Source organism: Salvelinus namaycush, unplaced genomic scaffold (genome assembly GCF_016432855.1).
Source record: "Salvelinus namaycush isolate Seneca unplaced genomic scaffold, SaNama_1.0 Scaffold260, whole genome shotgun sequence".
NCBI classification, from domain to species: Eukaryota; Metazoa; Chordata; class Actinopteri; order Salmoniformes; family Salmonidae; genus Salvelinus; species Salvelinus namaycush.
Window position 1 is genome coordinate 46,297 of NW_024059453.1, and position 27,069 is coordinate 73,365.

At 43.9% G+C, this 27,069-nt stretch overlaps 1 protein-coding gene and 1 long non-coding RNA gene across 2 annotated transcripts; one reads left to right on the forward strand and one right to left on the reverse strand.

Annotated features, from left to right (window-relative positions):
• The first annotated feature begins 3,127 nt into the window (after positions 1-3,127).
• Positions 3,128-13,876, forward strand: LOC120039222 (dynein regulatory complex protein 9-like). The gene is made up of 4 exons (XM_038984707.1): positions 3,128-3,139; positions 12,002-12,133; positions 13,467-13,568; positions 13,741-13,876. Exons 1-4 carry the CDS (start codon positions 3,128-3,130, stop codon positions 13,846-13,848), a joined length of 354 nt encoding a protein of 117 aa, XP_038840635.1. The 3' UTR covers positions 13,849-13,876.
• A 5,290-nt stretch (positions 13,877-19,166) lies between these two features.
• LOC120039229 lies at positions 19,167-25,629 on the reverse strand. Its single transcript, XR_005475339.1, has 3 exons — positions 25,616-25,629; positions 25,210-25,287; positions 19,167-20,173 (listed from the first exon to the last, which is right to left on the reverse strand). It is a non-coding gene; the product is annotated as an uncharacterized LOC120039229 (long non-coding RNA).
• Between the last annotated feature and the right edge of the window lie 1,440 nt (positions 25,630-27,069).

Below are 27,069 nucleotides of genomic sequence, written 5' to 3' on the forward strand. Positions count from 1 at the left end.
AGGCAGTCATTTGAGAAACCAAGTCTATTGAGTCTGCCGATAAGAATGACAGTCGACAGCCTTGGCCAGGTCAATGAAGACGGCTGCACAGTACTGTCTTTTTTCGATGGCGGTTATGATATCTTTTAGGACCTTGAGCGTGGCTGAGGTGCACCCATGACCAGCTCGGAAACCAGGTTGCATAGTGGAGAAGGTACGGTGGGATTCGAAATGGTCAGTGATCTGTTTATTAACTTGGCTTTTGAAGATTTTAGAAAGGCAGGGCAGGATGGATATAGGTCTATAACAGTTTGGGTCTAGAGTGTCTCCCCCTTTGAAGAGTGGGATGACCGTGGCAGCTTTCCAATCTTTGGGGATCTCAGACGATACGAGAGGTTGAATAGGCTAGTAATAGGAGTTGCAACAATTTCGGCAGATCATTTTAGAAAGAGAGGGTGCAGATTGTCTAGCCCAGCTGATTTGTAGGGATCCAGATTTTGCAGCTCTTACAGAACATCAGCTGTCTGTATTTGGGTGGGGTAGGCGGCGAGGGAGGGGGGGGGCTTGGGCAAGCTGCTGCAGGGGGTGCTGAGATGTTGGCCGGAGTAGGGGTAGCCAGGTGGAAAGCATGGCCAGCAGTAGAAAAATCCTTATTGAAACTATCGATTATCGGAGATTTAACGGTGGTGACAGTGTTTCCTATCCTCAGTGAAGTGGGCAGCTAGGAGGAGGTGCTCTTATTCTCAATGGACTTAAGTGTCCCACAACTTTTTGGAATTAGTGCTACAGGATGCACATTTCTGGTCAAGGGCAGTCAAGTCTGGGGTGAACCAAGGGCTATATCTGTTTTTAGTCCTACATTTTTTGAATGGGGCATGCATATTTAAGATGGTGAGTAAAGCACTTTTGAAGAGCAACCAGGCATCCTCTACTGACAGGATGAGGTCAATATCCTTCCAGGATACGCGGGCCAGGTTGATTAGAAAGGCCTGCTCGCTGAAGTGTTTTAGGGAGCGTTTGACAGTGATGAGGGGTGGTCGTTTGACCGTGGACCCATTACGCACGCAGGCAATGAGGCAGTGATCACTGAGATCCTGGTTGAAGACAGCAGAGGTATTTAGAGGGTAAGTTGGTCAGGATGATATCTAAGAGGTTGGTTACGGATTTAGTGTTGTATCTGGTAGGTTCCTTGATAATTTGTGTGAGATTGAGGGCAATCTAGCTTAGATTGTAGGACGGCCGGGGTGTTAAGCATGTCCCAGTTTAGGTCACCTAACAGTACGAACTCTGAAGATAGATGGGGGCGATGAATTCACATATGGTGTCCAGGGCACAGCTGGGGGCTGAAGGGGTCTATAACAAGCGGTAACGGTGAGAGACTTGTTTCTGGAAAGGTGGATTTTCAAAAGTATAAGCTCGAATTGTTTAGGCACAGACCTGGATAGTATGACAGAACTCTGCAGGCTCTCTCTGCAGTAGATTGCAACTCCGCCACCTTTGGCATTTCTACCTTGTCGGAAAATGTTATAGTTAGGGATAGAAATTTCAGGATGTTTGGTGGCCTTCCTAAGCTAGGATTATGACACAGCTAGGGCATCCGGGTTGGCGGAGTGTGCTAAAGCAGTGCATAAAACAAACTTAGGGAGGATGTTTCTAATGTTAACATGCATGAAACCAAGGCTTTTACGGTTACAGAAGTCAACAAATGAGAGTGCATGGGTAATGGGAGTGATGCTGGGGGCTGCAGGGCCTGGGTTAACTTCTACATCACCAGAGGAGGAGTAGGATAAGTGTACGCCTAAAGGCTAAAAGAACTGGTCGTCTAGTGTGTTTGGAACAGAGAGTAAAAGGAGCAGATTTCTGGCCGCGGAAGAATAGATTCAAGGCATAATGTACAGACAAGGGTATGGTAGGATGTGAGTACAGTGGAGGTACGCCTAGGCATTGAGTGACGATCAGAGATGTTTTGTTCTTAGAGGCACCATTTAAGCCAGGTGAGGTCACCGCATGTGTGAGGGGTGGAACAAAAGGGCTAGCTAAGGCATATTGAGCAGAGCTGGAGGCTCTACAGTGAAATAAGACAATAATCACTAACCAACATAATGACATTAGGGAGAGGCATGTGTAGCCGAGTGATCATAGGGTCCATTGAGTAACTTGGCGAGCTGAAGACACGGCAATTCAGACAGCTAGCAGGCCGGGGCTAGCAGGCTAGCAGATGGGCCTCAGGGGGACGTCGCAACGGAAGAGCCTGTAGAAACCCCCTCGGACGGTTACGTCGGCAGACCAGTTGTAATGGATCAGCGTGGATCCGTGTCGGCAGTAAAGGGGTCCAGGCCAATTTGCAAAAGAGGTATTGTAGCCCAGGGATTGACTGATGGATCTCTGCGGCTAGCCAGGAGATGGGCCTAGCTCGAGGCTAGCTCCAGGCTAACTGGTGCTTGCTTCGGGACAGAAACGTTAGCCAGTTGTAGCCACTCGGATAGCAGCTAGCTAGCTGCGATGATCCGGTGTAAAGTTTCAGAGCTTGCGGTAGGAATCCGGAGATGTGGTAGAGAAAAATCAGTCCGATATGCTCTGGATGGATATCGCGCTGTGCAGACTGGCAGGATTTGATCGGGCTGAGGCCGACGTAAATCTTAAATACTTGGTGGAAGCACCTTTGGCAGACATTACAGCTGTGAATTCTACCAACTTTGCACAACTCTTAGGGCAAAATATATCCATTGTTTTTGTCAAAATTGCGAAAGTTCATTACATTTGGTTGGGGATCATTGACGGAAAGCGATATTTAAACCTCGTCTCTGATTTTTTTAAAGCAGATTTAATTCAGGACTGAGACTAGACCACTCAGGAACAGTCAACACCTCTTGGAAAGCCCTTCTGGTGTCTTTTGCATAAAAATGTGTGTAGTTGTTCACAGAAGATTGAGGTGGGTTTCTCTGTAACTTTTTAACTGGGCTTTTCTTCTTTCATATTTATTTTGATCCTAACAAACTCCTCAGTTCCTGCCGGTGACAAGCATACCCATAACATGATCCCAATACTTGGAAATACAAAGAGATCAACAACATTGCATTCACTCCATATTCCTGGCCTGTATGACAAAGTGAAAAGAAATAGCCGGTGTTAAAAAAAAATCCACTAGATGGGAACGGAGGTAAGATGGCAGACTCTACACAGCGGTGCAGATTGCCTCAAGATAAAATCATAATATTCAATATCTGTAAGACTAAATATTAGAACTTTACATACTCGTGGGTAATAACCTTCAATCTGGATAACACAAAACAACTCATCAGGCTTAAGAAATGTATCGACAAATATTACAACAACAAGCAACACCAAACATGACAGAGTAAACAAGGAGAACCAATCTCCAAAAGAAAATGAGACTGACGGACACAGACGATTTATGCTTTTCACTACCGGGAATGGTAAGGGTGGAAACCAATCTGTTAAAATCGATCGACGACAAACTGCATACTTGAATCAGTTAGGAAAGATATAAAGGAGTTGAAGGCGAGCCTCGAGACGAGTGACGAAAAAGCTGCGACAATGGAGAAAGAAACAAACAAGCTTAAAGGGACAGTCAATAAGATTGAAATGGACGTTAAATGAACTTAAAGGAGAACATCTTTCTGAGAGAAGCCTTACTTGACATACAGAATAGATCTATGAGAGAAAATATGGTACTTACTGCTATCCAAGAAAAAGGAGAAGTTCCTGAAAATGTGGTGAAGGAATTCCTTCTTACAGCGCTTCAGAAGCCACGCGAAGCTGTTGACAAAATCCAACTTGAACGTGTACACTTTCGGACAGAGAGGACCCGAGATATGAGCGCCCAATCTTTGCCAAATTTGCTTTCTTTAAAGATAAAATAATGGTTGAAAGCCTGGGTAAAAGACTCACTGGCACGAAAATAGGCATGAATGATAAGTTCCGAAGGAAATTGCAGAACGGCGCAAAGCTCTGTACCCAATCTTCAAGGAGAAGATATTAAAAAGGAAAAGTGTAGCTCTCGTAGTCTATAAACTGTATATTGATAACCAAATGTTCCGAGACACAGACTACTCCATGGCTATTCTAAATATTACAAAGTTCCCATAGAGGATTCTAATAATGGAACACTCAATATTAGCCATGGTCGGGATTGTAATTTAAAAAAATATCTAAAAAAGCAATAAAATACAACAATTTAAATAAATAAACTACAACTACACTATACCATTCTAGGTAGGGAATGTTGGAAAAATAATTAGTATTAGACTTTCCATTTATGTATTTTATGAATTGATAAGATAGCATTGAAGAAAGGATAATTAACTAAATTGTACATCTTAAAATACAAGGAACTGGAACACAAAAGTACTGAATCAACATGGAAGAGATAAAACACAGAGGACACAGTAGGTGGGTATGTGCTGGAGTATTGTGATGGATGGTGGGGTGTGTGTTTTTGTGTTTGGAAAAGTGTGGAGTTGAGTGAGTGAAAAAGGATGGTGGTTGCAAATCCCAGAGCCCATGTGTGCTTGTGAGCAGGGGTTATGAGAGCTTTCAATTTTGTGCAGATGTAGGATATACATTTTAAAATATATCATACATGTAGTTGATTTATTTATTGGCCTATCCCCAACCCTATACCTGAGCGACCCATACCTTATCTGTTTTATGGACCTACCGTAAGTAGCCTATACGCAGCCAAATCAGAAAGATGAATGTGGTCTGAGACCTACTACTAAAGCAGCACCACACACTCAAGATTCTGAGCCTGCCTGGCAGGGTTGGTCCTACAAAGCCAAATCCCCCTGATGGGAGAGCATAATATACAAGGAAATTCTCAAAGCTGCTAATGAGAACCTTGAAGACCTTGTACCTAACTGGTGGAGATTCCAGTGGGGTGTCCCCACCCAGGCAGTGGCAGTGCTGGCAACACTAGCTGCAGTAACCAATGGGGAGGGGGTCACACTCGGACGATCAGAGAGGGGGCATATTATTGTGGCCCTGGTGGCAAAGGTCTGACAACACAGAGATGCTTGGGAATATGGTCACAACGGGGGACCGTTGGGGTGTAGCTGAGATTCATCAGCTAGGACGTGACAATGGTTAATCAAATCTCCCTATTATTGCTACGTTTTGCATGCCTTCTCAAACAGCTTCAACTGTATATCAAGTTCTTTCTTGAGTTGGGCTCAGTGATGGAACAACTGAATAGTGGGGAACAATTGGAGATTTACTTAGTAGCAATGCAAATATCATGGTATAGCTATATGGACACTCAATCACTATGGTACTTTTAAATGGTGAGTTTACAAACATATATTATGATAAATAGATTTGAAACTTGTATCTCAATATGGTAAATGGTGAAATAAGTATAGCCAGTTATAATTAATGGCTTAGCAGATAATAAGAAAAGACGATCAGTATTTACCTGGCTAAAAGAGAAGAAGTTTAATATATATTGTTTACAGGAAACTCATTCAACTATTTTAGATGAAGTTGTGTGGAAAAAGGACTAGGGAGGCGAAATATATTTCTCCCATGGGCAAAGAAACTCGAAAGGGGTAATGATATTAATTAACAGTAATTTTGATCCGAATGTGCAAATTGTCCAAACAGATCATCAAGGTAGATGGGTGAATGTAAATATGTTATTGGACCATAAACAGATATGGCTCATTAACCTTTACGGACCAAATTATGATGATCCACGCTTCTTTGAAAATATATATAATAGTTTATCAACCATACAAGCTATACAAGACTGTATTATCATGGTGGGAGATTATATTACGGTTTTAAATACCGCTATGGACCGTAAAGGTAATGACACTACAAACTATCCCCTTCATACACTTAAGGAAATCCCGAATATCATGGATATATTGGAACTAGTGGATATATGGAGGCTTAAATATCCTGACCTAGTGAGATATACATGGCAGAGGCTCAATCAATTTAGTCGTCTTGACTACTTTCTCTCTGGCACCAAAAGTTAGTGTTGATAGGGGACAGATTGCAGTCGGAGCATCAAATATTTGGCATATATATTACTCTTACAGAATTTCCACGTGGGCGAGGATATTGAAAATGTAGTTAAAGCCTAATGGATGAGAACTTTTTTTAAATTTAATTTTCATGGTATCCAATCGCTATCTTGTCTCATCTCTACAACTCCCGTACGGGCTCGGGAGAGACGAAGGTCGAAAGCCATGCGTCCTCCGAAGCACAACCCAACCAAGCCGCACTGCTTCTTAACACAGCGCGCCTCCAACCCGGAAGCCAGCCGCACCAGTGTCTCGCACCAGTGTCTCGGGGGAAACACCGTGAACCTGCACCTGGCCCCCTTGGTTAGCGCGCACTGCACCCGGCCCACCACAGGAGTCGCTGGAGCGCAATGAGACGCTAGGCCAATTGTGCATCGCCCCACAGACCTCCCGGTCGTGGCCGGCTGCGACAGAGCCTGGGCGCGAACCCAGAGACTCTGGTGGCACAGCTAGCACTGCGATGCAGTGCCCTAGGCCACTGCGCAACCCGGGAGGCACCTGACAACTTGTTTTTAACTAGGACAGAAGTATTTATAACTGACTATTTACGATTATGATTTTTCAACGCCGATACCGATTATTGGAGGACCAAAAAAAGCTGATACCGATTAAATCGGACGATTTTTATATATACACTGCTCAAAAAAATAAAGGGAACACTAAAATAACACATCCTAGATCTGAATGAATGAACTATTCTTATTAAATACTTTTTTCTTTACATAGTTGAATGTGCTGACAACAAAATCACACAAAAATTATCAATGGAAATCAAATGTATCAACCCATGGAGGTCTGGATTTGGAGTCACACTCAAAATTAAAGTGGAAAACCACACTACAGGCTGATCCAACTTTGATGTAATGTCCTTAAAACAAGTCAAAATGAGGCTCAGTAGTGTGTGTGGCCTCCACGTGCCTGTATGACCTCCCTACAACGCCTGGGCATGCTCCTGATGAGGTGGCGGATGGTCTCCTGAGGGATCTCCTCCCTTACAAAGCATCCGCCAACTCCTGGACAGTCTGTGGTGCAACGTGGCGTTGGTGGATGGAGCGAGACATGATGTCCCAGATGTGCTCAATTGGATTCAGGTCTGGGGAACGGGCGGGCCAGTCCATAGCATCAATGTCTTCCTCTTGCAGGAACTGCTGACACACTCCAGCCACATGAGGTCTAGCATTGTCTTGCATTAGGAGGAACCCAGGGCCAACCGCACCAGCATATGGTCTCACAAGGGGCTGAGGATCTCATCTCGGTACCTAATGGCAGTCAGGCTACCTCTGGCGAGCCCATGGAGGGCTGTGCGGCCCCCCAAAGAAATGCCACCCCACACCATGACTGACCCACCGCCAAACCGGTCATGCTGGAGGATGTTGCAGGCAGCAGAACGTTCTCCACGGCGTCTCCAGACTGTCACGTCTGTCACATGTGCTCAGTGTGAACCTGCTTTCATCTGTGAAGAGCACAAGGCGCCAGTGGCGAATTTGCCAATCTTGATGTTCTCTGGCAAATGCCAAACGTCCTGCACGGTGTTGGGCTGTAAGCACAACCCCCACCTGTGGACGTCGGGCCCTCATACCACCCTCATGGAGTCTGTTTCTGACCGTTTGAGCAGACACATGCACATTTGTGGCCTGCTGGAGGTCATTTTGCAGGGCTCTGGCAGTGCTCCTCCTTGCACAAAGGCGGAGGTAGCGGTCCTGCTGCTGGGTTGTTGCCCTCCTACGGCCTCCTCCACGTCTCCTGATGTACTGGCCTGTCTCCTGGTAGCGCCTCCATGCTCTGGACACTACGCTGACAGACACAGCAAACCTTCTTGCCACAGCTCGCATTGATGTGCCATCCTGGATGAGCTGCACTACCTGAGCCACTTGTGTGGGTTGTAGACTCCGTCTCATGCTACCACTAGAGTGAAAGCACCGCCAGCATTCAAAAGTGACCAAAACATCAGCCAGGAAGCATAGGAACTGAGAAGTGGTCTGTGGTCACCACCTGCAGAACAACTCCTTTATTGGGGGTGTCTTGCTAATTGCCTATAATTTCCACCTGTTGTCTATTCCATTTGCACAACAGCATGTGAAATTTATTGTCAATCAGTGTTGCTTCCTAAGTGGACAGTTTGATTTCACAGAAGTGTGACTGACTTGGAGTTACATTGTGTTGTTTAAGTGTTCCCTTTATTTTTTTGAGCAGTGTATATATGTGTATGTAATAATGACAATTAAAATAAAAGTGTTCATTTAGTATTGTTGTAACTTAATATAATACATAACTAAAATCTATGTAGTCTCAAATATATAATGAAACATGCTCAATTTGGTTTAAATAATGCAAAAACACAGTGTTGGGAACAAAGTAAAAGTGCAATATGTGTCATGTAAAAAAGCTAACGTTTATGTTCCTTGCTCTGAACATATGAAAGCTGGTGGTTCAATATTCCCAGTTAAGAAGTTTTAGGTTGTAGTTATTATAGAAATTATGACGCGTCAACAATTTTCTCTATACCATTTGTATTTAATGTACCTTTGACTATTTGATGCTCTTATAGGCACTTTAGTATTCCCATCCCAATCTCGGGAGTTGATAGGCTTGAAGTCATAAACAGCACTGTACTTCAAGCATTGCTAAGAGCTGCTGGCAAATGCAGGAAAGTGCTGTTTGAATGAATGCTTACGAGCCTGCTGCTGCCTACCACCGCTCAGTCAGACTGCTCTATCAAATATAAAATCATAGACTTAATTATAATATAATAAACACAGAAATACGAGCCTTTGGTCATTAATATGGTCAAATCCGGAAACTATCATTTTGAAAACAAAATGTTTATTCTTTCAGTGAAATACGGAACCGTTCCGTATTTTATCGAACCGGTGGCAACCCTAAGTCTAAATATTGCTGTTACATTGCACAACCTTCAATGTTATGTCATAATTATGTAAAATCCTAGCAAATTAGTTCGCACCGAGCCAGGCGGCCCAAACTGTTTCATATACCCTGACATTGCTTGTAATAAAACGAAAGAGAAGTGACAATTTAATATTGCCTGCTAACATGAATTTATTTTAACGAAATATGCAGGTTTAAAAAAATATACAGTTGTGTATTGATTTTAAGAAAGGCATTGATGTTTATGGTTAGGTACATTCGTGCAACTATTGTGCTTATGTTAAATCTTCACCCGTTTGGCGAAGTAGGCTGCGATTAGATGATAAATTAACAGGCACCTCATTGATTATATGCAACGCAGGACAAGCTAGTTAACCTAGTAATATCATCAACCATGTGTAGTTAACTAGTGATTATGTGAAGATTGATTGTTTTTTATAAGATAAGTTTAATGCTAGCTAGCAACTTACCTTGGCTCCTTGCTGCACTCACATAACAGCTGGTCAGCCTGCCACGCAGTTTCCTCGTGGAATGCAATGTAATCGGCGTCCAAAAATGCCGATTACCGATTGTTATGAAAACATGAAATCGGCCCTAGTTAATCAGACGACCTCTAATAGGTATAGAAGATCCCCTTATCGTATGGGACAATTTTAAATCCAATTCAGTACTCATCTCTAAAACAAAAGCAATTTAGGTCAAAATAATACATATTTTTTATTTTAACCTTTATTTAACTAGGCAAGTCAGTTAAGTACAAATTCTTATTTACAATGACAGCCTAGGAACAGTGGGTTAACTGCCTTGTTCAGGAGGAGAACGACAGATTTTTACCTTGTCAGCTCGGGGATTCGATCTTGCAACCTTTCAGTTACTAGTCCAACGCTCTAACCACTAGGCTACCTGAGAACCTGGCAAGGCATTTGGAAAATATTCAGACCCCTTGATTTTCCCACATTTTGTTACGTTACACTTATTCTAAATTTAAAAAATCCTCAATCTACACGCAATACCCCATAATGACGTGAACAATTTTTTTATTTTGTTTATTTAAAAAAAAAACATGCCTTATTTACATAAGTATTCAGACCCTTTGACATGAGACTCGAAATTGAGCTCAGGTGCACCCTGTTATCATTGATCATCCTTGAGATGTTTCTACATCTTCATTGGAGTCCACCTGTGGTAAATTCATTTGATTGTACATGATTTGGAAAGTCACACACCTGTCTATATAAAGTCCCGCAGTTGACAGTGCATGTCAGAGCAAAAACAAGCCATGAGGTCAAAGGAATTGTCCGTTGAGCTCCGAGACAGGATTGTGTCAAGGCACAGATCTGGGGAAGGGTACCAAAGAAAATTCTGCAGCATTGAAGGTCCCCAAGAACACAGTGGCCTCCATTCTTAAATGGAATAAGTTTAGATCCACCAACAATCTTCTTAGAGTTGGCCGCCCGGCCAAACTGAGCAATCGGGGGAGAAGGGCCTTGGTCAGGGAGGTGACCAAGAACCCGATGGTCACTCTGACAGAGCTCCAGGGTTCCTCTGTGGAGATGGGAGAACCTTCCAGAAGGACGACCATCTCTGCAGCACTCCACCAATCAGGCCTTTATGGTAGTGGCCAGACGGAAGCCACTCCTCCGTAAAAGGCACATGACAGCCTGTTTGCCAAAAGGCACCTAAAGGACTCTGAGCATGAGAAACAAGATTCTCTGCTCTGATGAAACCAAATTGAACTATTTGGCCTGAATGCCAAGTGCCATGTCTGGAAGAAACCTGGCACCATCCCTACAGTGAAGCATGGTGGTGGCAGCATCATGCTGTGGGAATCGCTGCCAAAGGTACTTCAACAATGTACTGAGTAAAGAGTCTGAATACTTACAGTACCAGTCAAAAGTTTGGACACACCTACTCATTCAAGGGTTTCTTTATTTTTTACTATTTTCCACATTGTAGAATAATAGTGAATACATCAAAACTATGAAATTACACATATGGAATCATGTAGTAACCACTGGGTTGAGATTGGGTGATTGTGGAGGCAGGTCAACTGATGCAGCATTTCATTACTCTCTTTCTTGGTCAAATAGCCCTTACCCAGCCTGGAAGTGTGTTGGGTCATTGTCCTGTTGAAAAACAAATGATAGTGGGACTAAGCGCAAACCAGATGGGATGGTGTTTCACTACAGAATTTTCTACATTCTAGAATAATAGTGAACACATCAAAACAATGAAATAACACATGGAATCATGTAGTAACCAAAAAAGTGTTAAAAAACAACAGGACAATGACCCAACACACCTCCAGGCTGTGTAAGGGCTATTTGACCAAGAAGGAGAGTGATGGAGTGCTGCATCAGATGACCAGGCCTCCACAAAAACCCCGACCTTACCCAAATTGAGATGGTTTGGTATGAGTCGGACTGCAGAGCGATAGAAAAGCAGCCAACAAGTGCTCAGCATATGTGGGAACTTCTTCAAGACTGTTGAAAAAGCATTCCAGGTGAAGCTGTTTGAGAGAATGCCAAGAGTGTGCAAAGCAGTCATCAAGGCAAAGGGTGGCTATTTACTTTTTTGGTTACTACATGATTCCATATGTGTTATTTCATAGTTTTGATGTCTTCACTATTATTCTACAATGTAGATAATAGTTAAAAATAAAGGAAAACCCTTGAATGAGTAGGTGTTCTAAAACTTTTGACCGATATTGTATATTGGGTGTAGTAGGATGACTTGGTACATTCTTTGAGCTGCCATCTAAATGCTGTTATTTTATTGCAATAGTAGAATCCCAAATCAATCCCTAGCACCTATTCAGGGTTCGGCAACCTTTACGACAGCAATACCAATTAAAACATTTTTAATCACAAAAAATGTGTTGTGGGAGCTGTACAAGAAATTGATGAGCCCTTGTCTCTAGAGCAATAGCGGCCATAGCTGGGATTTAGCACCACGAATAGCTGCAGATCAAATCACTGCAAAATCTGACTTTCAGAACCACAAAACAGTGGACAGCGGCCGTCAGCAGAGCCATATTTGTCTGTCAGGTGAAGCTGCAACAATGTGTGTTTGTGTGCACCTCTCAGAGTCTGGATGAGAAGCTGGAGGTGTGGATGGAGCGCTATGAGAGAGACATGGAGGACAAGCAGCAGGAACTCAACAGCCTGAGGAACAAAAAAGCTAACAATCTCTCCCAGCTCCAGGAGCTGGCCAAGAAGGTGAGGACAAAGCCTGGGTTGATTTCATTAGGCACCAAACAGGGAAAAACAGACTGAAATGGGGAGGGACCACCTGGACTTTTCTAAAAAGAAACAGTAGTTTTCATTTTCCGTTGAATAATGTTTTGCTTCGGTGTGCCCTAATGAATACAACCCTGGTCTGCATGGCTCACAACCCATTTCTTTCTGTAGTATACGGTTTAGCGCACTGACACTAGGTAATGAATAGGATAGTAGGCCTGATATACACTGAGTATACCAAACATTACGAACACCGTCCTATTATTGAGTTGCACATCCCACCTGCAAATAAACTGTTATTACAAGTCCTCAGATCATTAAAGGGGAAATCTGCAGTTGCTACATACGTTTTTTTAACTTTTAAATGAATTGTACACTACATAGCCAAAAGTATGTGGACACCCCTTCAAAGTAGTGGATTCTATAACTAAACCGAGATAGACCACAGTCTGTCGTTTTCAATATATTGGCGCGTTCTAGCATGCATCTGCATATTTCCGTTGGGGAACGCCTACTCTGTGAAGTGCGCCTGTGCAATAACTCAATTCACCCTTGCACTCCTAAACAACGCAATTTTAAAAAACTTTTACCCTTTTGCAAAGTCTACAAAACATAGTCCACTCTGTTCATAACAGATTGTAGTTTTGGGAACAGAAAACTGTATTGAGATCAAATGTTTCATCAAGGAGAAAATGTGCAGAATGTCGTCCAAAATCCACCTTCTCCAACTGCAGGTCAGTGGGCTTCCTCTCACTACCATATTTGGTACTGAGTGGAAACGCCAAGCAGATGCTTCACATCTGGTGAAATATCTGTCTCATTGTTCTGTGACACAATCTTCATAGACAAACATTGGCAGTAGAATGGCCCTTACTGAAGAGTTCAGCGACTTTCAACGTGGAATTGTCATAGGATGCCACCTTTCCAAAAAGTCAGTTTGTCAAATTTCTGCCCTGCTAGAGCTGCACTGGTCAACTGTAGGTGCTCATATTGTGAAGTGGAAACGTCTAGGAGCAACAACAGCTCAGCCGCGAAGTGTTAGGCCACACAAGCTCACAGAATGGGACCGCCGAGTCCAGAAGCGCGTAAAAATGTCTGTCCTCGGTTGCAACACTCACTACCGAGTTCCAAACTGCCTCTGGAAGCAACGTCAGCACAAGAACTGTTCATCAGGAGCTCCATGTAATGAGTTTCCATACATAGCTTTTTACTAAAATAGACTGCAAATTGCCGCTTTTAGAAAGTATACCCGTATGGAACAGAAATTGTACTCTGGATATTGACTCGGTCTTTGTACTTTCTTCTGTTCCAGTACAGAGACATTGAGCAGGTGGTCATCGAGGACAGGATGGAGAAAGAGGCCCTACGCAGGAAGCTGGAGAAGGAACATATGGAGCGAGACGCAGCCACCAAGGTAATCATTGAACAATCTTTAATAAATCACCACCACCTGCCCAGCAAGGAAACCAATCACATCCAGTGGCAGTGCAGTGTTTAATGCCATGCATCTTGTTCACAACTGTACTCCCCTCTTCTTTTGTTCATTACACTAAATCATTTTCTTATTCCCTGTCTGTCACTTGCAGATCCAGTCGTGGTGGAGGGGAACATTAGTGCGACGCGGCCTGGGCCCCTATAAGAAAGGCAAGAAGCCCAAGTCCAAGGAGGGAAAGAAGGGAAAGAAGAAAAAGTGAGGTGTCCCTTCTTCAAGAGCTCCAGTGAAAGGAAACCCCAAAAAAATCTCAATACAGACATGTTACTTTTCATCAATGTTCAATTCCTGATTACAGACAATCTAAGTCGACACTGGCCTGTAGGCAAATATATCTTCAATGAGAAAAGCTTTTTTTTTTCTTTAACAGTAAAGTTGGCATGGTCATTTTGAATACTACTACCACCATTGCCAGGTTCTTACTTATATGCAGTCTAACACAAGGGCAAGAATGGTAATAAACAAGCGTACTCATGAGACTGAAATGGGTAACTTTTATTAATGCACTTTAAAGAATTCCAAATATTAATTCCAGAAAATAATAATTCCATTTTGTACATGTTTTCAGGGACAATTTCTCAGCAAACGGTGTAAAAAGTTAAAAAGACCATGTTGCGGTCATGAAAGAAGGTCCTCTCTTTATCTGGTACCTACTTGTAAACATATGGAATGTATCTATTTTACTGTACAAATGTCACAGGGTCCAGACCCAGCAGTAGGGGCACATGATTTCTGCTGGAGAAAGCCCAAGTCAGTCGACATAAGTTAGGAGGGGTGAAAATATCTAAACAAAACATTTATAATATATTTAAAATCACCTTTAACTTCCCTTTTCAGAACTCTGAGTATTATCAAAAACAAAGTTAAAATGGCAAAAACATACCTCTGATATATTTTTTCACTTCAGAAGCTTTCTTTTAGATAAGAGTTCTGAAAAGGGAGGCTGGGAATCTGCCTACAAGATCCCCGACCCCATCAATCAGTGGTCCTTGGGTCAGTCTTCACCAGAGTATTATTGTCAGCTCTAAGGCTAGCACTCCCTCATCCCCCTCCCTGGGAACGAGAGGTTGTGTCTGCCTCATTAGAACTAAGAGTCAGTCCGTTAACCTGACTTTCTGTGGGTAACACTGCTCTAAGTAGAGCTGGGCCATGTTCATTAGGGCATGCAACTGAACTGCAATGTTTCTTATTGGACAAGTACAGGTAATCCCTGTTTCAGTGTGTTTTCTTCTGTTTGGTGCCTAATGAACACGACCTTGTCAATGGGGTTCACTAAGGACAGCGCTAGTGACAAATAAATACTGTTCCGGTCTGGCAGATTACTGTAACCGCTGCCAGACCAAATTAGCAATATGCACACCTGTGTGTGTAGCAAGAGCCACATTTGTGTCTTTAAGATGTGGTTGAACAATTCACCAAAAACAACTTGATCATGAGAAGAATTGGAAAGGTGTCTTGAACACTGTCAATAGTTAAATCTGTAGATCCATTTGAATGTCATACAAACTTGGCTACATGTAGTGATAAAAAGATGAGTTCTGTGCATGAGGGAGACACTGTCATATTCACTACTACTTGTCTACGGTCTCAACACACCATGTTGAACTCAAATGTGAAGGTGATGAGGTGGTTTGTAAAAAATACAAGAAAAAAAGAAACGTTTGTTTGTAGAAAATAAAAAAGGTAGTGTATGTTTATCCCCAGTGCCTTAGCCCCAGAACCTGGCCGGCCCCAACAGCTCATCAGTAGAGTGGACTACAATAAGAAATAACCGTTACTGCAAGATAAAAACACAGATACTAATGCAAAGTTGCAGGCCTTGATGTCATGCTGTCAGTCAACCTGCCCATATGCTGTCAGTCAACCTGCCCATACATACACCCTTGATTAGAGACTTGACTGAGCTGTGCTCAAGGAAGAAGTTGCCTGTAAACGCTGGTCTAGGATCAGCTTGAACCAATCCCACTCGTAACGCTAACCTTTTAAGAGGCCTGTTTTCTTTTCTTATAGTACTTTTTATTTTACTTCCCTGGCCCAGCGCTTAGGGACATCGTCCAATCCATGTAGCTACACGAGAACGCAACTCCTTGTGGAAAAACACATGAATTACAGCTTTATACATGGGTGATTCTACAGAAGCGGTGCAAATTGCAATCCCACCCCGAAAAAAAAAATATATATATATATATAAAAAAAATAAAAAGCTAAGTCTCCAAACTTAGGACATCTATATACATCACAATATGTTCTAAGGCAATACCAAATATATTGTTAAATTATTATAGTACAAAGTAATTGTTTATACACATTTCTTTTGAGAGGTGTTCTATTATATTGAAAGATACTGATCTAATAAGCAGTTGTTTATTTTTAAACATCTTTCCAAAAAAAGAATGCTGTCCCACATTTTGACATCACTAACTAAACACACACAATAAAAGACTGTGCCTTAAGCAACTCCTACAAATATCACCAGGTGTTGGGATTGCACCCCTCTCCAGCATGACCACATGGTGAGTAGTCTATCTGCAAACATTTCCGATAACATTTTTGAGCAAGTTGGTAAATCTTCATCTATTTTTAAATAGTGTCAGTACCAAACATCTCATATATCAAGAAATGTGTAAAGTACGCTTTTGGGATGTACATACAGTACATTCAGAAAGTATTCAGACCCCATGACTTTTTCCCACTCATCAATCTACACACAATACCCTATAATGACGAAGCAAAAACAGTTTTTTAAAAACATTTTTGCAGATGTATAAAAAAATGGAAATATCACATTTACCTAAGTATTCAGGCCCTTTATTTCGTACTTTGTTGAAGCACCTTTTGCAGCGATTACAGCCTTGACTCTACAAGCCTAGCACACCAATATTTGGGGAGTTTCTTCCCATTCTTCTCTGCAGATCCTCTCAAGCTCTGTCAGGTTGGATGGGGAGCGTCGCTGCACAGCTATTTTCAAGTCTCTCCAGAGATTCCAGGCTCTGGCTGGGCCCCTCAAGGACATTCAGAGACGTGTCCTGAAGCCAGTCCTGCGTTGTCTTGGCTGTGCGCTTAGGGTCATTGTCTTGTTGGTAGGTAAACCTTCACCCCAGTCTGAGGTCCTGAGTGTTCTGGAGCAGGTTTCCATCAAGGATCTCTGTACTTTGCTCTGTTCATCTTTCCCTCGATCCTGATTAGTCTCCCAGTCCCTGCCACTGAAAAATGTCCCCACAGCATGATGCTGCCACCACCACCATCTTTCACCTTAGTGATGGTGCCAGGTTTCCTCCAGACGTGACACTTGGTATTCAGGCCAAAGAGTTGGTTTCATCAGAGCGGAGAATCTTGTTTCTGATGGTCTGAGAGTCCTTTGGGTGCCTTTCGGCAAACTCAAACCCTGGCTGTCAAGTGCATTTTACTGAGGAGTGGCTTCCGTCTGGCCACTCTACCATAAAGGCCTGATTGGTGGAGTGCTGCAGAGATGGTTGTCCTTCTGGAAGGTCCTCCCATCTCCACAGAGGAACTCGGGAGCTCTGTCAGAATGACCATTGGGTTCTTGGTCACCTCCTAGCTCTAGGAAGAGACTTGGTGGTTCCAAACGTAAGAATAATGGAGGCCACTGTGTTTTTGGGGACCTTCAATGCTGCAGACATTTTTTGGTACCCTTCCCCTACGGACAATTTCTTCGACCTCATGGCTTGGTTTTTGCTCTAACATGCACTGTCAACTGTTGGAGCTTATATAGACAGGTGTGTGCCTCTGCAAATCATGCCCATTCAAGTTGTAGTAACAGCTCAAGGATGAGCAATGGAAACAGGATGCACCTGAGCTCAATTTCGAGTCTCATAGCAAAAGATCTGAATAGTTACGTAAATAAGATATTTCATTAAAAAATATTTTTTTAGATACATTTTAAAACAAAAAAAATGCTTCCGCGTTGTTAATATGGGGTATTGTGTGTAGATTGATGAGGTGAAAAAATACTGTATGTTTTAGAATAAGGCTGTAACGTAAGAAGATGTGGAAATTAAAGATAGCTAGCAATATGTTAGCCAGTGGAGGCTGCTGAGGGGAGGACGGCTCATAAATGGCTGGAACAGCGCAAATGGAATGGCAACAAACCATGTGTTTGATACCATTCCATACATTCCGCTCCAGCCATTGCAACAAGCCCGTCCTCCCAAATTAAGGTGCCACCAACCTCATTTGATGTTCAAAATAAGTCAAACTGAAAAAGTCACAACCGAAACAATTGACACCATGGAGATATACAGAGGTTTCATCTTTGTATCTATGCCATTATGGCATCTGTGACAGCACGGGCAGTGCCATTGAGGCCATCTTCATTTTAAAGTTGCATGCGCCATAATCTACCAACTGAGCTACAGAGGACCACCATGTACCCACTTTCAAAATTGCACCTTGTGCATTATACTACTAGAATGTTCAGGAGTAAATTGAAAGCCTGACTGAGTCCCCCCCCCCAAGACCACATTCGGTCTTTAACTTGTCATGGTCTCAACTCACTGGGTCTGGATCTTGGGACCAACAAAGTCCTGGTAGAAATCTTGGTCTTGGCTTCTGGATATTACCTTACTCTTTGGTTTACAAACAATAGGCAACCCAATTTGAAGAAGCCAATGCTCTCTGATCATTGGCTGATCACTTCCAAACCCATAGGAATCCCCACACAGTTGACTACTTTTAAATAGTGGAAGCCCTCAATGGTAATGTCTATACTGAAACGAGTTATATCTATCGGAGTCCTCCATTTATGTCTATGATTGACACCCTTGCCACCGAAACGCCTGTTATTTTGTCAATTTGGTTTGCAAAATATTTCTCCAATGAATCTATAATGGAAGGTTAATCAAAATAATCACTAGTGCATAGTTCTTCCTTTATTGCAACTTTTTCACTGTGTTTTGTAATAACACTTTTTTTGGGGGGGGGGGGGGGTTAAGGTAAATTCAGATAAATATTTCAAATATGCAATACAAACAAAGTGTGTGAGTAGTATATATGTCCACCTGAAATATGTTGGAAGACGTGTGCTGAAAGTTGGGGAAAAATAGGATACAAATGCGATTTTTTTTTTGTCCCAGTTTGCACCACTTCTGTATAATGACCCTGAGGGTACAAAACATTAAGAAAACCTCCTTTTCCATGACCGACTGACCAGGTGAAAGCTGATCCTTTATTAAATCCACTTCAAATCAGTGTAGATGAAGGGGAGGAGACAGGTTAAAGAAGGAGTTTTTAGACTTGAGACAATTGAGACATGGATTGTGTATGTGTGCCATTCAGAGGGTGAATGGGCAAGAAGATATAAGATATAAGAAGTGCCTTTGAACGGGGTATGGTAGTAGATGCCAGGCTCACCGGTTTGTGTCAAGAACTGCAACTCTGCTGTTTTTTTTACACTCTACAGTTTCCAGTGTGTATCAAGAATGGTTCACCACCCAAAGGACATCCAGCCAACTTGACAACTGTGGGAAGCATTGGAGTCATCATGGGCCAGCATCCCTGTAGAATGCTTTCGACACCTTGTAGAGTCTAGGCCCTGACGAATTGAGGCTGTTCTGGGGGTGCAACTGAATATTAGGAAGGTGTTCGTAATGTTTTGTACACATTTTGAGAAAGTATAAAGCGTAGATTCCCGGAGCGCCCTCTCTCTCTCTAATCCAGCATCGGTTTTTGATTCAGCCAGCTCGTGATTTGACCACAATAACAAAACAAAAAAAAGACGGGTTCATTTTAAGTGTTGGCAGCATCAATGTTCCCATGACGACAGACCACCACCGTTATTGTTGCTCTTTGTAGCACATGACCTTAAAAGGTTACTTATGCAACCGACAACTTCCTAGTCTCCTAACCCTTCCCCATACACCCACCCAACCCCTCTGACATGCAAGGATCTAACATGTGAAAGTAAAAGGAATATGAAAAATAAGATGAAATAATAATAGAAAATAAAACAACCCCTACTGAACATAGATAAGAGGAGGATGGAGAGAGAAGTCAAATGACTAATAATAGAAAATAAAAAACCACTCTTACTCGCCGTCCAACTGACTGTTTGTCTGGGACAATCTCGGTTGTCCATCTGTTCGTCCGTAAGGCTGCAAGTCGTAAGCAGTCTGTGTGAGGACACAGAGGAAGAGACAGTCATCCCTTTCTTTGACGTACTCGTGCTCCCTCTTCTCTCTTCATTGGGGAAGACCTGTCTGGGAAGGCTGGGTGACCCTGTATGGTTGAGGGGGGGGGGGGGGGGGGGGTCTAGGGTTGAGGGGAAGTGGGGGGTGGTCGAGAGGGAAAGCCATATAACGTACATTCGGAGAGCGAGAGGGTGGGTCCTGTATCTGTCCATCCATGAGTGAGTGTGGAACTCTGCTGCCCTACATGGCCAGAGGGTTAGTGGTGGTGGCAGGGGAGGTTGTGTATTTGGGCGGGGCCAGCTCCAGGAGCGCACGTACCATCCCGGCCACCAGGGGGAGCCCTCTCTCCTCCAGGATGTGGAGGGGCAGGCACAGCTGGGTCTGAGGCCAGATGAAGAGCACACGCACACAGACAACAAAGGGAGGAGGGAAAACGGGAGAACAAAAAAGGGTATGTCAATGGATGGGTAAATAATAACAAACTACCAAAAGATAACAGAAATCAAGACAAATGGAAAGACAAACTCAACATAAGATGGAAAAGGAGGTGAATGGGATCCAAACGGCATGACCTTGAGGAGAGCATGGAAGCGGAGCAGGGAGCAGGTGTGCAAACACAGGCACAGGGTTACAATAAGTAGGGACTTGTGAACTGAGACACCCACTGAACAACATATCCCACAGGAGCAAATATGGAGGGAGCAGGAGAGAGAGAGAACAAGCTGAACACAAGCAGAAGTAGCGAGGAGAGAAGACAGGCGGCAAAGAGGAAGGAAGTCACACCAAATATTTGGTTCATTTTATTGTGAAAGGAGGAGCTCTGGGAAAGAGTTGAAAGGTCAACAACAGAAGACACAGGAGAGATAGACACGTGGTTACACACACTGGAAGCAAACAGACCACTGACAGAGAGAACATACACACCGCTCTTCAGAGCCAGAGGAGACATTACTCCTTGTCATTCAGCATAGACCAACAACAAACTACACACACAGCCTGCGTCCCCCGAATGGCACCCTATTCCCTATTGAGTGCACTACTTCTAACCAGGGGGCACATAGGAATCTGATTAAAAGTAGTGCACTATAAAGAATAGGGTCCTATTTGGAACAAACCACAGATTCACTCTGTCTCACAAAATATGTGCTTTGTCTTCGTATAGAACGGTATAAGAGCACTCATTGCGATATACAGTGCCTTCAGAAAGTATTCACACCTCTTGACTTTTTCCACATTTTGTTGGAACACACACAATACCCCATAATGTTAAAGTGGAATTATGTTTTTAATTAAAAATTTAACGCTGAAATCAATAAGTTTTTGTGACAAAATGTGGAAAAAGTTAAGGGGTGTGAAAACTTTCGGAAGGCACTGTAGTCCTGCCATATCCTGGGGCTGATTGTTACCACAGCTTGTGCCTACATAGACTGGTCCCAGATCTGTTTGTGCCATCTTACCCGCACAAACACATCTGGAACCAGGCTAGTGTTAAACACATTCATCACACACCAGAGACACAAAATGGGGGTAGAGTGAAGTTGCCCCTACACTGATCTTGGGTCAGTTTAGCATTTTACCTACTAAAGGTTAAAGACAAAGTGAAACATTGTAGTAAGTTAAAAGGGCTTTTGATAACCAAATGTGATAAAGAAGCAAGTTCAAACCCTTAAACCAGTACAACAAAAACATTAGAAAATTGCCTCATTGACTACTGCGTGCCGTGTGAACTTGAGTGGCTTCCAGACATGTCTATAAATTGTATTTGGGAGTATGGCTAGACAGTACACTGTCATTCTCTCAGCACATATCCAAGCTGCAGGCTAAGGTAAAATCTAGAGTTGTTTTTTTCTATCGTAATCGCTCCTCTTTCACCCCAGCAGCCAAACTAACCTTAATTCAGATGACCATCCTACCCATGCTACATTACAAAGACGTAATTTATAGATCAGCAGGTAAGGGTGCTCTCGAGTGGCTAGATGTGCTTTACCATTCGGCCATCAGATTTGCCACCAATGCTCCTTATAGGACACATCCTTGCACTCTATACTCCCATCTCAGTATACCCAGCGCAAGACCCACTGGTTGAAGCTTATTTATAAAACCCTCTTAGGCATCACTCCCCCTATCTGAGATGCCTACTGCAACACTCATCTTCCACATACTCCACCCGTTCTGCCAGTCCTATTCTGTTAAAGGTCCCCAAATTACACACATCCCTGGGCCGCTCGTCTTTTCAGTTCGCTGCAGCTAGCGACTGGAAACGAGCTGCAACAAACACTCAAACTGGACAGTTTTATCTCAATCTCAACATTCAAAGACTCAATCATGGACACTCTTACTGACACTTGTGGTTGCTTAACACGATCTATTGTTATCTACCATGTTTGTGCTGCTACCATGTGGCGATGTTGTCATGATGTGTTGCTACTATGTTGTGCTGTCATGTGTTTCTGTCATGTTGTGTAGTTGTCTCTTTCGTCGTCATGTGTGTTTTGTCCTACATTATAATTTTTTAGCCCCCATTCTCACAGGAGGTATTTTGCCTCTTGGTAGGCAGTCATTGTAAATAAGAACTTGTTCTTAACTGACTTACATAGTTAAGTAAAAAATGAACTTGTGCAAGTTGGGCTATCATAGCTAGGTAGTAAGACCAAAACCACTCCAAGCTCAGCTATCATTGATGGATATTTTGTTAGTTAGCTAGCGATGTTATCAGAACAGCTTGCGACAGTTCAGAATTTTACTATGGATACTGGCAGCATCGTGTGGTAAGTCTGACTACTAGCTGCAATTGATTTAATAGGAGTGGACATTTAACAACCTACATGTCTGTAGCTAACGTTAGCTTGCATTAACTGAATACTTGTTTTACTAGTCAGCTGTTTCTAGCCCAGCTAGCCTCGCTTAGGTTTGGCACATCTGAAGTCCCTCACTGCAAACCATATTGAATACTGTTTTATGCATAGTGTACACCATGTGCCTACAAAAGTGACTATTGTTGTGGGCACTACCATGCGGTTTGCTAAGCTTTTTGCTCTTAGCTAGCTTGATGGCTAACAGTACGATCGATGCCCGTCTAAACTACTGTAATGCCTCACACAGCTAGACCTTGCTCGCTGAATGAACACAAACACATGTGCAATTGGGTTATTGACTGGACTATACAAGTTTATTCAATGCTAGCTAACTGCTTTGCTATTGTGGACGTCATGTATTTAGCTCCTTACTAATGTCGGGAAACAGTAGATCCGATGCCCCTGCCCATGTGAAAATTACAATTATATAGCCTACATCTGACTAAGCTCAAAACTTATGCAAGTGGATTTTTTGACAGGACAATACAGTCTTGTTAACATGATTGTTATTGTTTTATTGTTGTTCCATCTCAAATTGGTAGTTTTAGCTTTTCGTTTATTCACTTCTTGAACAAAAAGCCATGCGTACAGTTCGGTGCAGACGCTCTACCATTCCCATGACGTTTTTTTCAATATGGCTGTGGCCACATCTTTCCAAGCTTGTGCTAGGTGCTCCAAAACCTATCATATGTTTTAAAAGCATTTTCATAACATCACGTTCAACAACGTTACCTAATGTCGACATGTAAAATGTAGGTTGATTTGAGCATTTCAGGTTAGGATTGGGGAAGGGGAAGGTTAGGTTAGGATTGGGGAAGGGGAAGCAGATCCTAGATCTGTACCTAGGGGTAACATCACCCCGGAGCCACAAAATGAGCGTTAGGACAGAGGGGGGCTCGATCACAGACAGTCAAGGAGAAAAAGGTGCCTGTAGGATACTTGATTGTGCGTCAGCAAGGACTCAAAGGCTTACAAATTACCCTCGGCTACCTGCTCTCTTCTTGATTAGGCAAAAACGTCCGACTGACTTTGCAGCTAAGGCGAAGCCGTGTTCGAGTCAGGAAAGAAGAGAAGCGATAGGGCGTTGAATGGTCAGATTACTCGTGGTTGTTTCTTCTCAGAGGCAGTCGGGGAGGAGGAAGCACGTAGGCTACATATGACAAGCACTCCTACTTTGATGTTATCTGTGCAATGGAAGCGCTTTCGGGTGGGAAGGTTCCATCTAAAAAACACACGCACACACGTCGGCAGGCGGACAAACTTAAGGCACAGAAGGAGGTTCAGTAGGTAGGTACAGTAGCAGACAGCTCATTGACAACATAGCAACCTCCGGGTCTCGCTGTCTCTCTCAATGGGGGCAGTGCCAGTACATCACAGAAGGGTAACGAGGGAGCATTGAAGGTCCACCTCGCCACTCCTTGAGTGGAAGCAAGTAACCTTCCCCAACAAACAACTGGAACAACAAAAGATAAAACCTACTATATGGCTTTTGGCATATGGAGTTGTTCCCTTTTCAGTGGATGGCAAACCAGGCAGTGGCGAGCGCTCCTCTTTGTTATGGTAGAGTGGGACAGAGAGGTCCACTCTCATTCTTGCGTTTTTCCCTTGTCGAGTTCTGCTGCGTCTGAATGGATACCGCTGTGGTGATGGGAGTCGGCGCAATATGAAATGAGAAGCGCGTAGGAGTGCGAGTGGTGTGTGAGCGCGCATGTGTGTGTACGAGTGGTGTGTGAGCGCGCATGTGTGTGTACGAGTGGTGGAGAGCCAGTTGGGTAAGGTGAGGAAGGGGTTGTGTGGTCCAGACAGACAGTTCAGAGGTGGGGCACCAGGTTGCAGTACAGGGCACACAGCACAGACATGGTGGACAGATAGAAGAGGGCGAAGCCTGCCAGCTGGGCCAGGGGAGAAGGCATTAGGAGGGGGGGAGGAGCCATGGAAAGCAGGACCCCCAGCGTCCAGTAAACACAGCCTCCCCGGCCATCCAGAACCTCCTCCACTGTGCACAGCCTCTCCTGTCCCATGGGCGATGAAGCAGGGGAGAGAATGGGCAGGCAAAGGATACAATTACATAGATAGGGGAGTTGTGTGTTTGGACGGACAGATGGAAGATGAGTTTGAGGGGGAAGTGTTACGGTTAAAAGGAAGAAGAGCGGAGGAGCAGAAAGAGAAAGCTACTGTTAGTAACAGGCAAGCGGCTCTCCAAGTCAAGTTTACAAAAGCTCTGCAGGTTGCCAGTTGAGTTACCTGGAGTCAGCTGATAAAAAGAGCAGGGACAGAGAACTAGGCTAAACTTTAGTGTTGATACAAAAAGCAGAGTAGTAGAGGGAAGAAATCTTATGACAGAAGAGAAAAACCTGCACTGACAGTAGCCTTTAGGTATTTAATTACATTGGTGATGTCACCGTCTGCTACTAGCAAATTAAAATCTGAAGAACAGTCCGTCAGTACAGGTTCTCTTGTATCACATGCTTTTTCTAACCCATCACAAACACACAGACGTTTTAGCATGAGGACTAGTGAGTTGTATACCAGTCCTTTATTCAACTAGTGTGAAGGTCTTACCTGTGGAACCCCGATCCTGCGACACGCCTCCAGAAAGTTCTCCACGTTCCGCCGACACTTGGCCATCGTCAGTTTGGGCTTGATGGACAGAGACAACGATAAGCACAACGACATTGGCTTGTCTCAAATGGCACCCTATTACCTGTATAGTGCACTACTTTTGACCAGGGCCTACGGTCACAGTAGTGCACTATGTAGGGAATAGGGTGCAATTTGGGACATAAGCAGTGTCTGATCATAACCCAAATGCAAATGTATGGCAAAGTAAAAAGGAGCATTGTTGTATTGATATGCTTGAAGTGTAGTGTTCCTGACTGACTAAATTCATTCTAAAACTGACATCTCACTAATGCACGTATGGTATGCACGCACAGCACACGCATAAAGTGCACACACAAACACTCACCACAGCAGGGGAGGCACATGGATGCTGGGTACGGATCGTGGCCGCACATAATTTGCCAGATGGCAGAGGACGACCCCGTCGGTCAGTGCTGCTCCCAGGTCGCTGGGCAAGGACACTTTCAGACGCGACTCTATGTTCTACAAAATAGAGCAGGACACAATTTCAGGGGGATTAGCACAAGTAGGGCCAGGAGTTTTTCCTGACTTTGTGATCTGACCTGGGCTCATAAAGCATCTTAGAGTAATAGTGATGTTCTAGGATCAGATCCCGTGTCCATCTAATTATGATCTGAAAGGAAAGACTGATTCTATTTCAGCACTTCTCTGAAATGCTTTATGTATATGGGCCAAGGAACCCAGTAGAAACTCCAGGCCCTAATGGCTTGGTCAAAAGGCGGGAGAATCTGTTTGTCGGGTGTTGTTCACCTTCCGCAGTTGCTCCACCAGAGCAGCCTCCTCTCCCATGGGGCCTTGAGGCTGGGTAGGGGTCACCTCTTCAGGCTCCGGCCTGGGGGCGGCACCATCACCTGGGGGGGAAGGCAGAACCAGACAGGCTCAAACATACACATACAAGATCAAAAGCTGGTGAAAGCAGAATGGGTGCTAATCATTTATTCTGAAGAGGGTGAAGTCCAGCTCTCTACAGATACAATGGCATGATCAGACGCCTGGCAAACAATGCAGAAGACAAACTACAGTAGATAGACGGAACTCTACAGCCGACAGACACGGGGAAACTCTAGAGAACTCTACAGCAGACAGGCGGAACTCTAGAGAACTCTACAGCAGACAGGCGGAGCTCCACAGCAGACAGACTGGCGGAACTCTACAGCAGACAGATTGGCGGAACTCTACAGCAGACAGACTGGCGGAACTCTACAGCAGACAGACTGGCGGAACTCTACAGCAGACAGACTGGCGGAACTCTACAGCAACATACAGGCGGAACTCTACAGGAGACAGACTGGCGGAACTCTACAGCAACATACAGGCGGAACTCTACAGCAGACAGACTGGCGGAACTCTACAGCAACATACAGGCGGAACTCTACAGGAGACAGACTGGCGGAACTCTACAGCAGACAGACAGGCGGAACTCTACAGCAGACAGACTGGCGGAACTCTACAGCAACATACAGGCGGAACTCTACAGGAGACAGACTGGCGGAACTCTACAGCAGACAGACAGGCGGAACTCTACAGGAGACAGACTGGCGGAACTCTACAGCAGACAGACTGGCGGAACTCTACAGCAGACAGACTGGCGGAACTCTACAGCGACAGACTGGCGGAACTCTACAGCAGACAGACTGGCGGAACTCTACAGCAGACAAACTGGCGGAACTCTACAGCAGACAGACTGGCGGAACTCAACAGCATACAGACTGGCGGAACTCTACAGCAGACAGACTGGCGGAACTCAACAGCAGACAAACTGGCGGAACTCTACAGCAG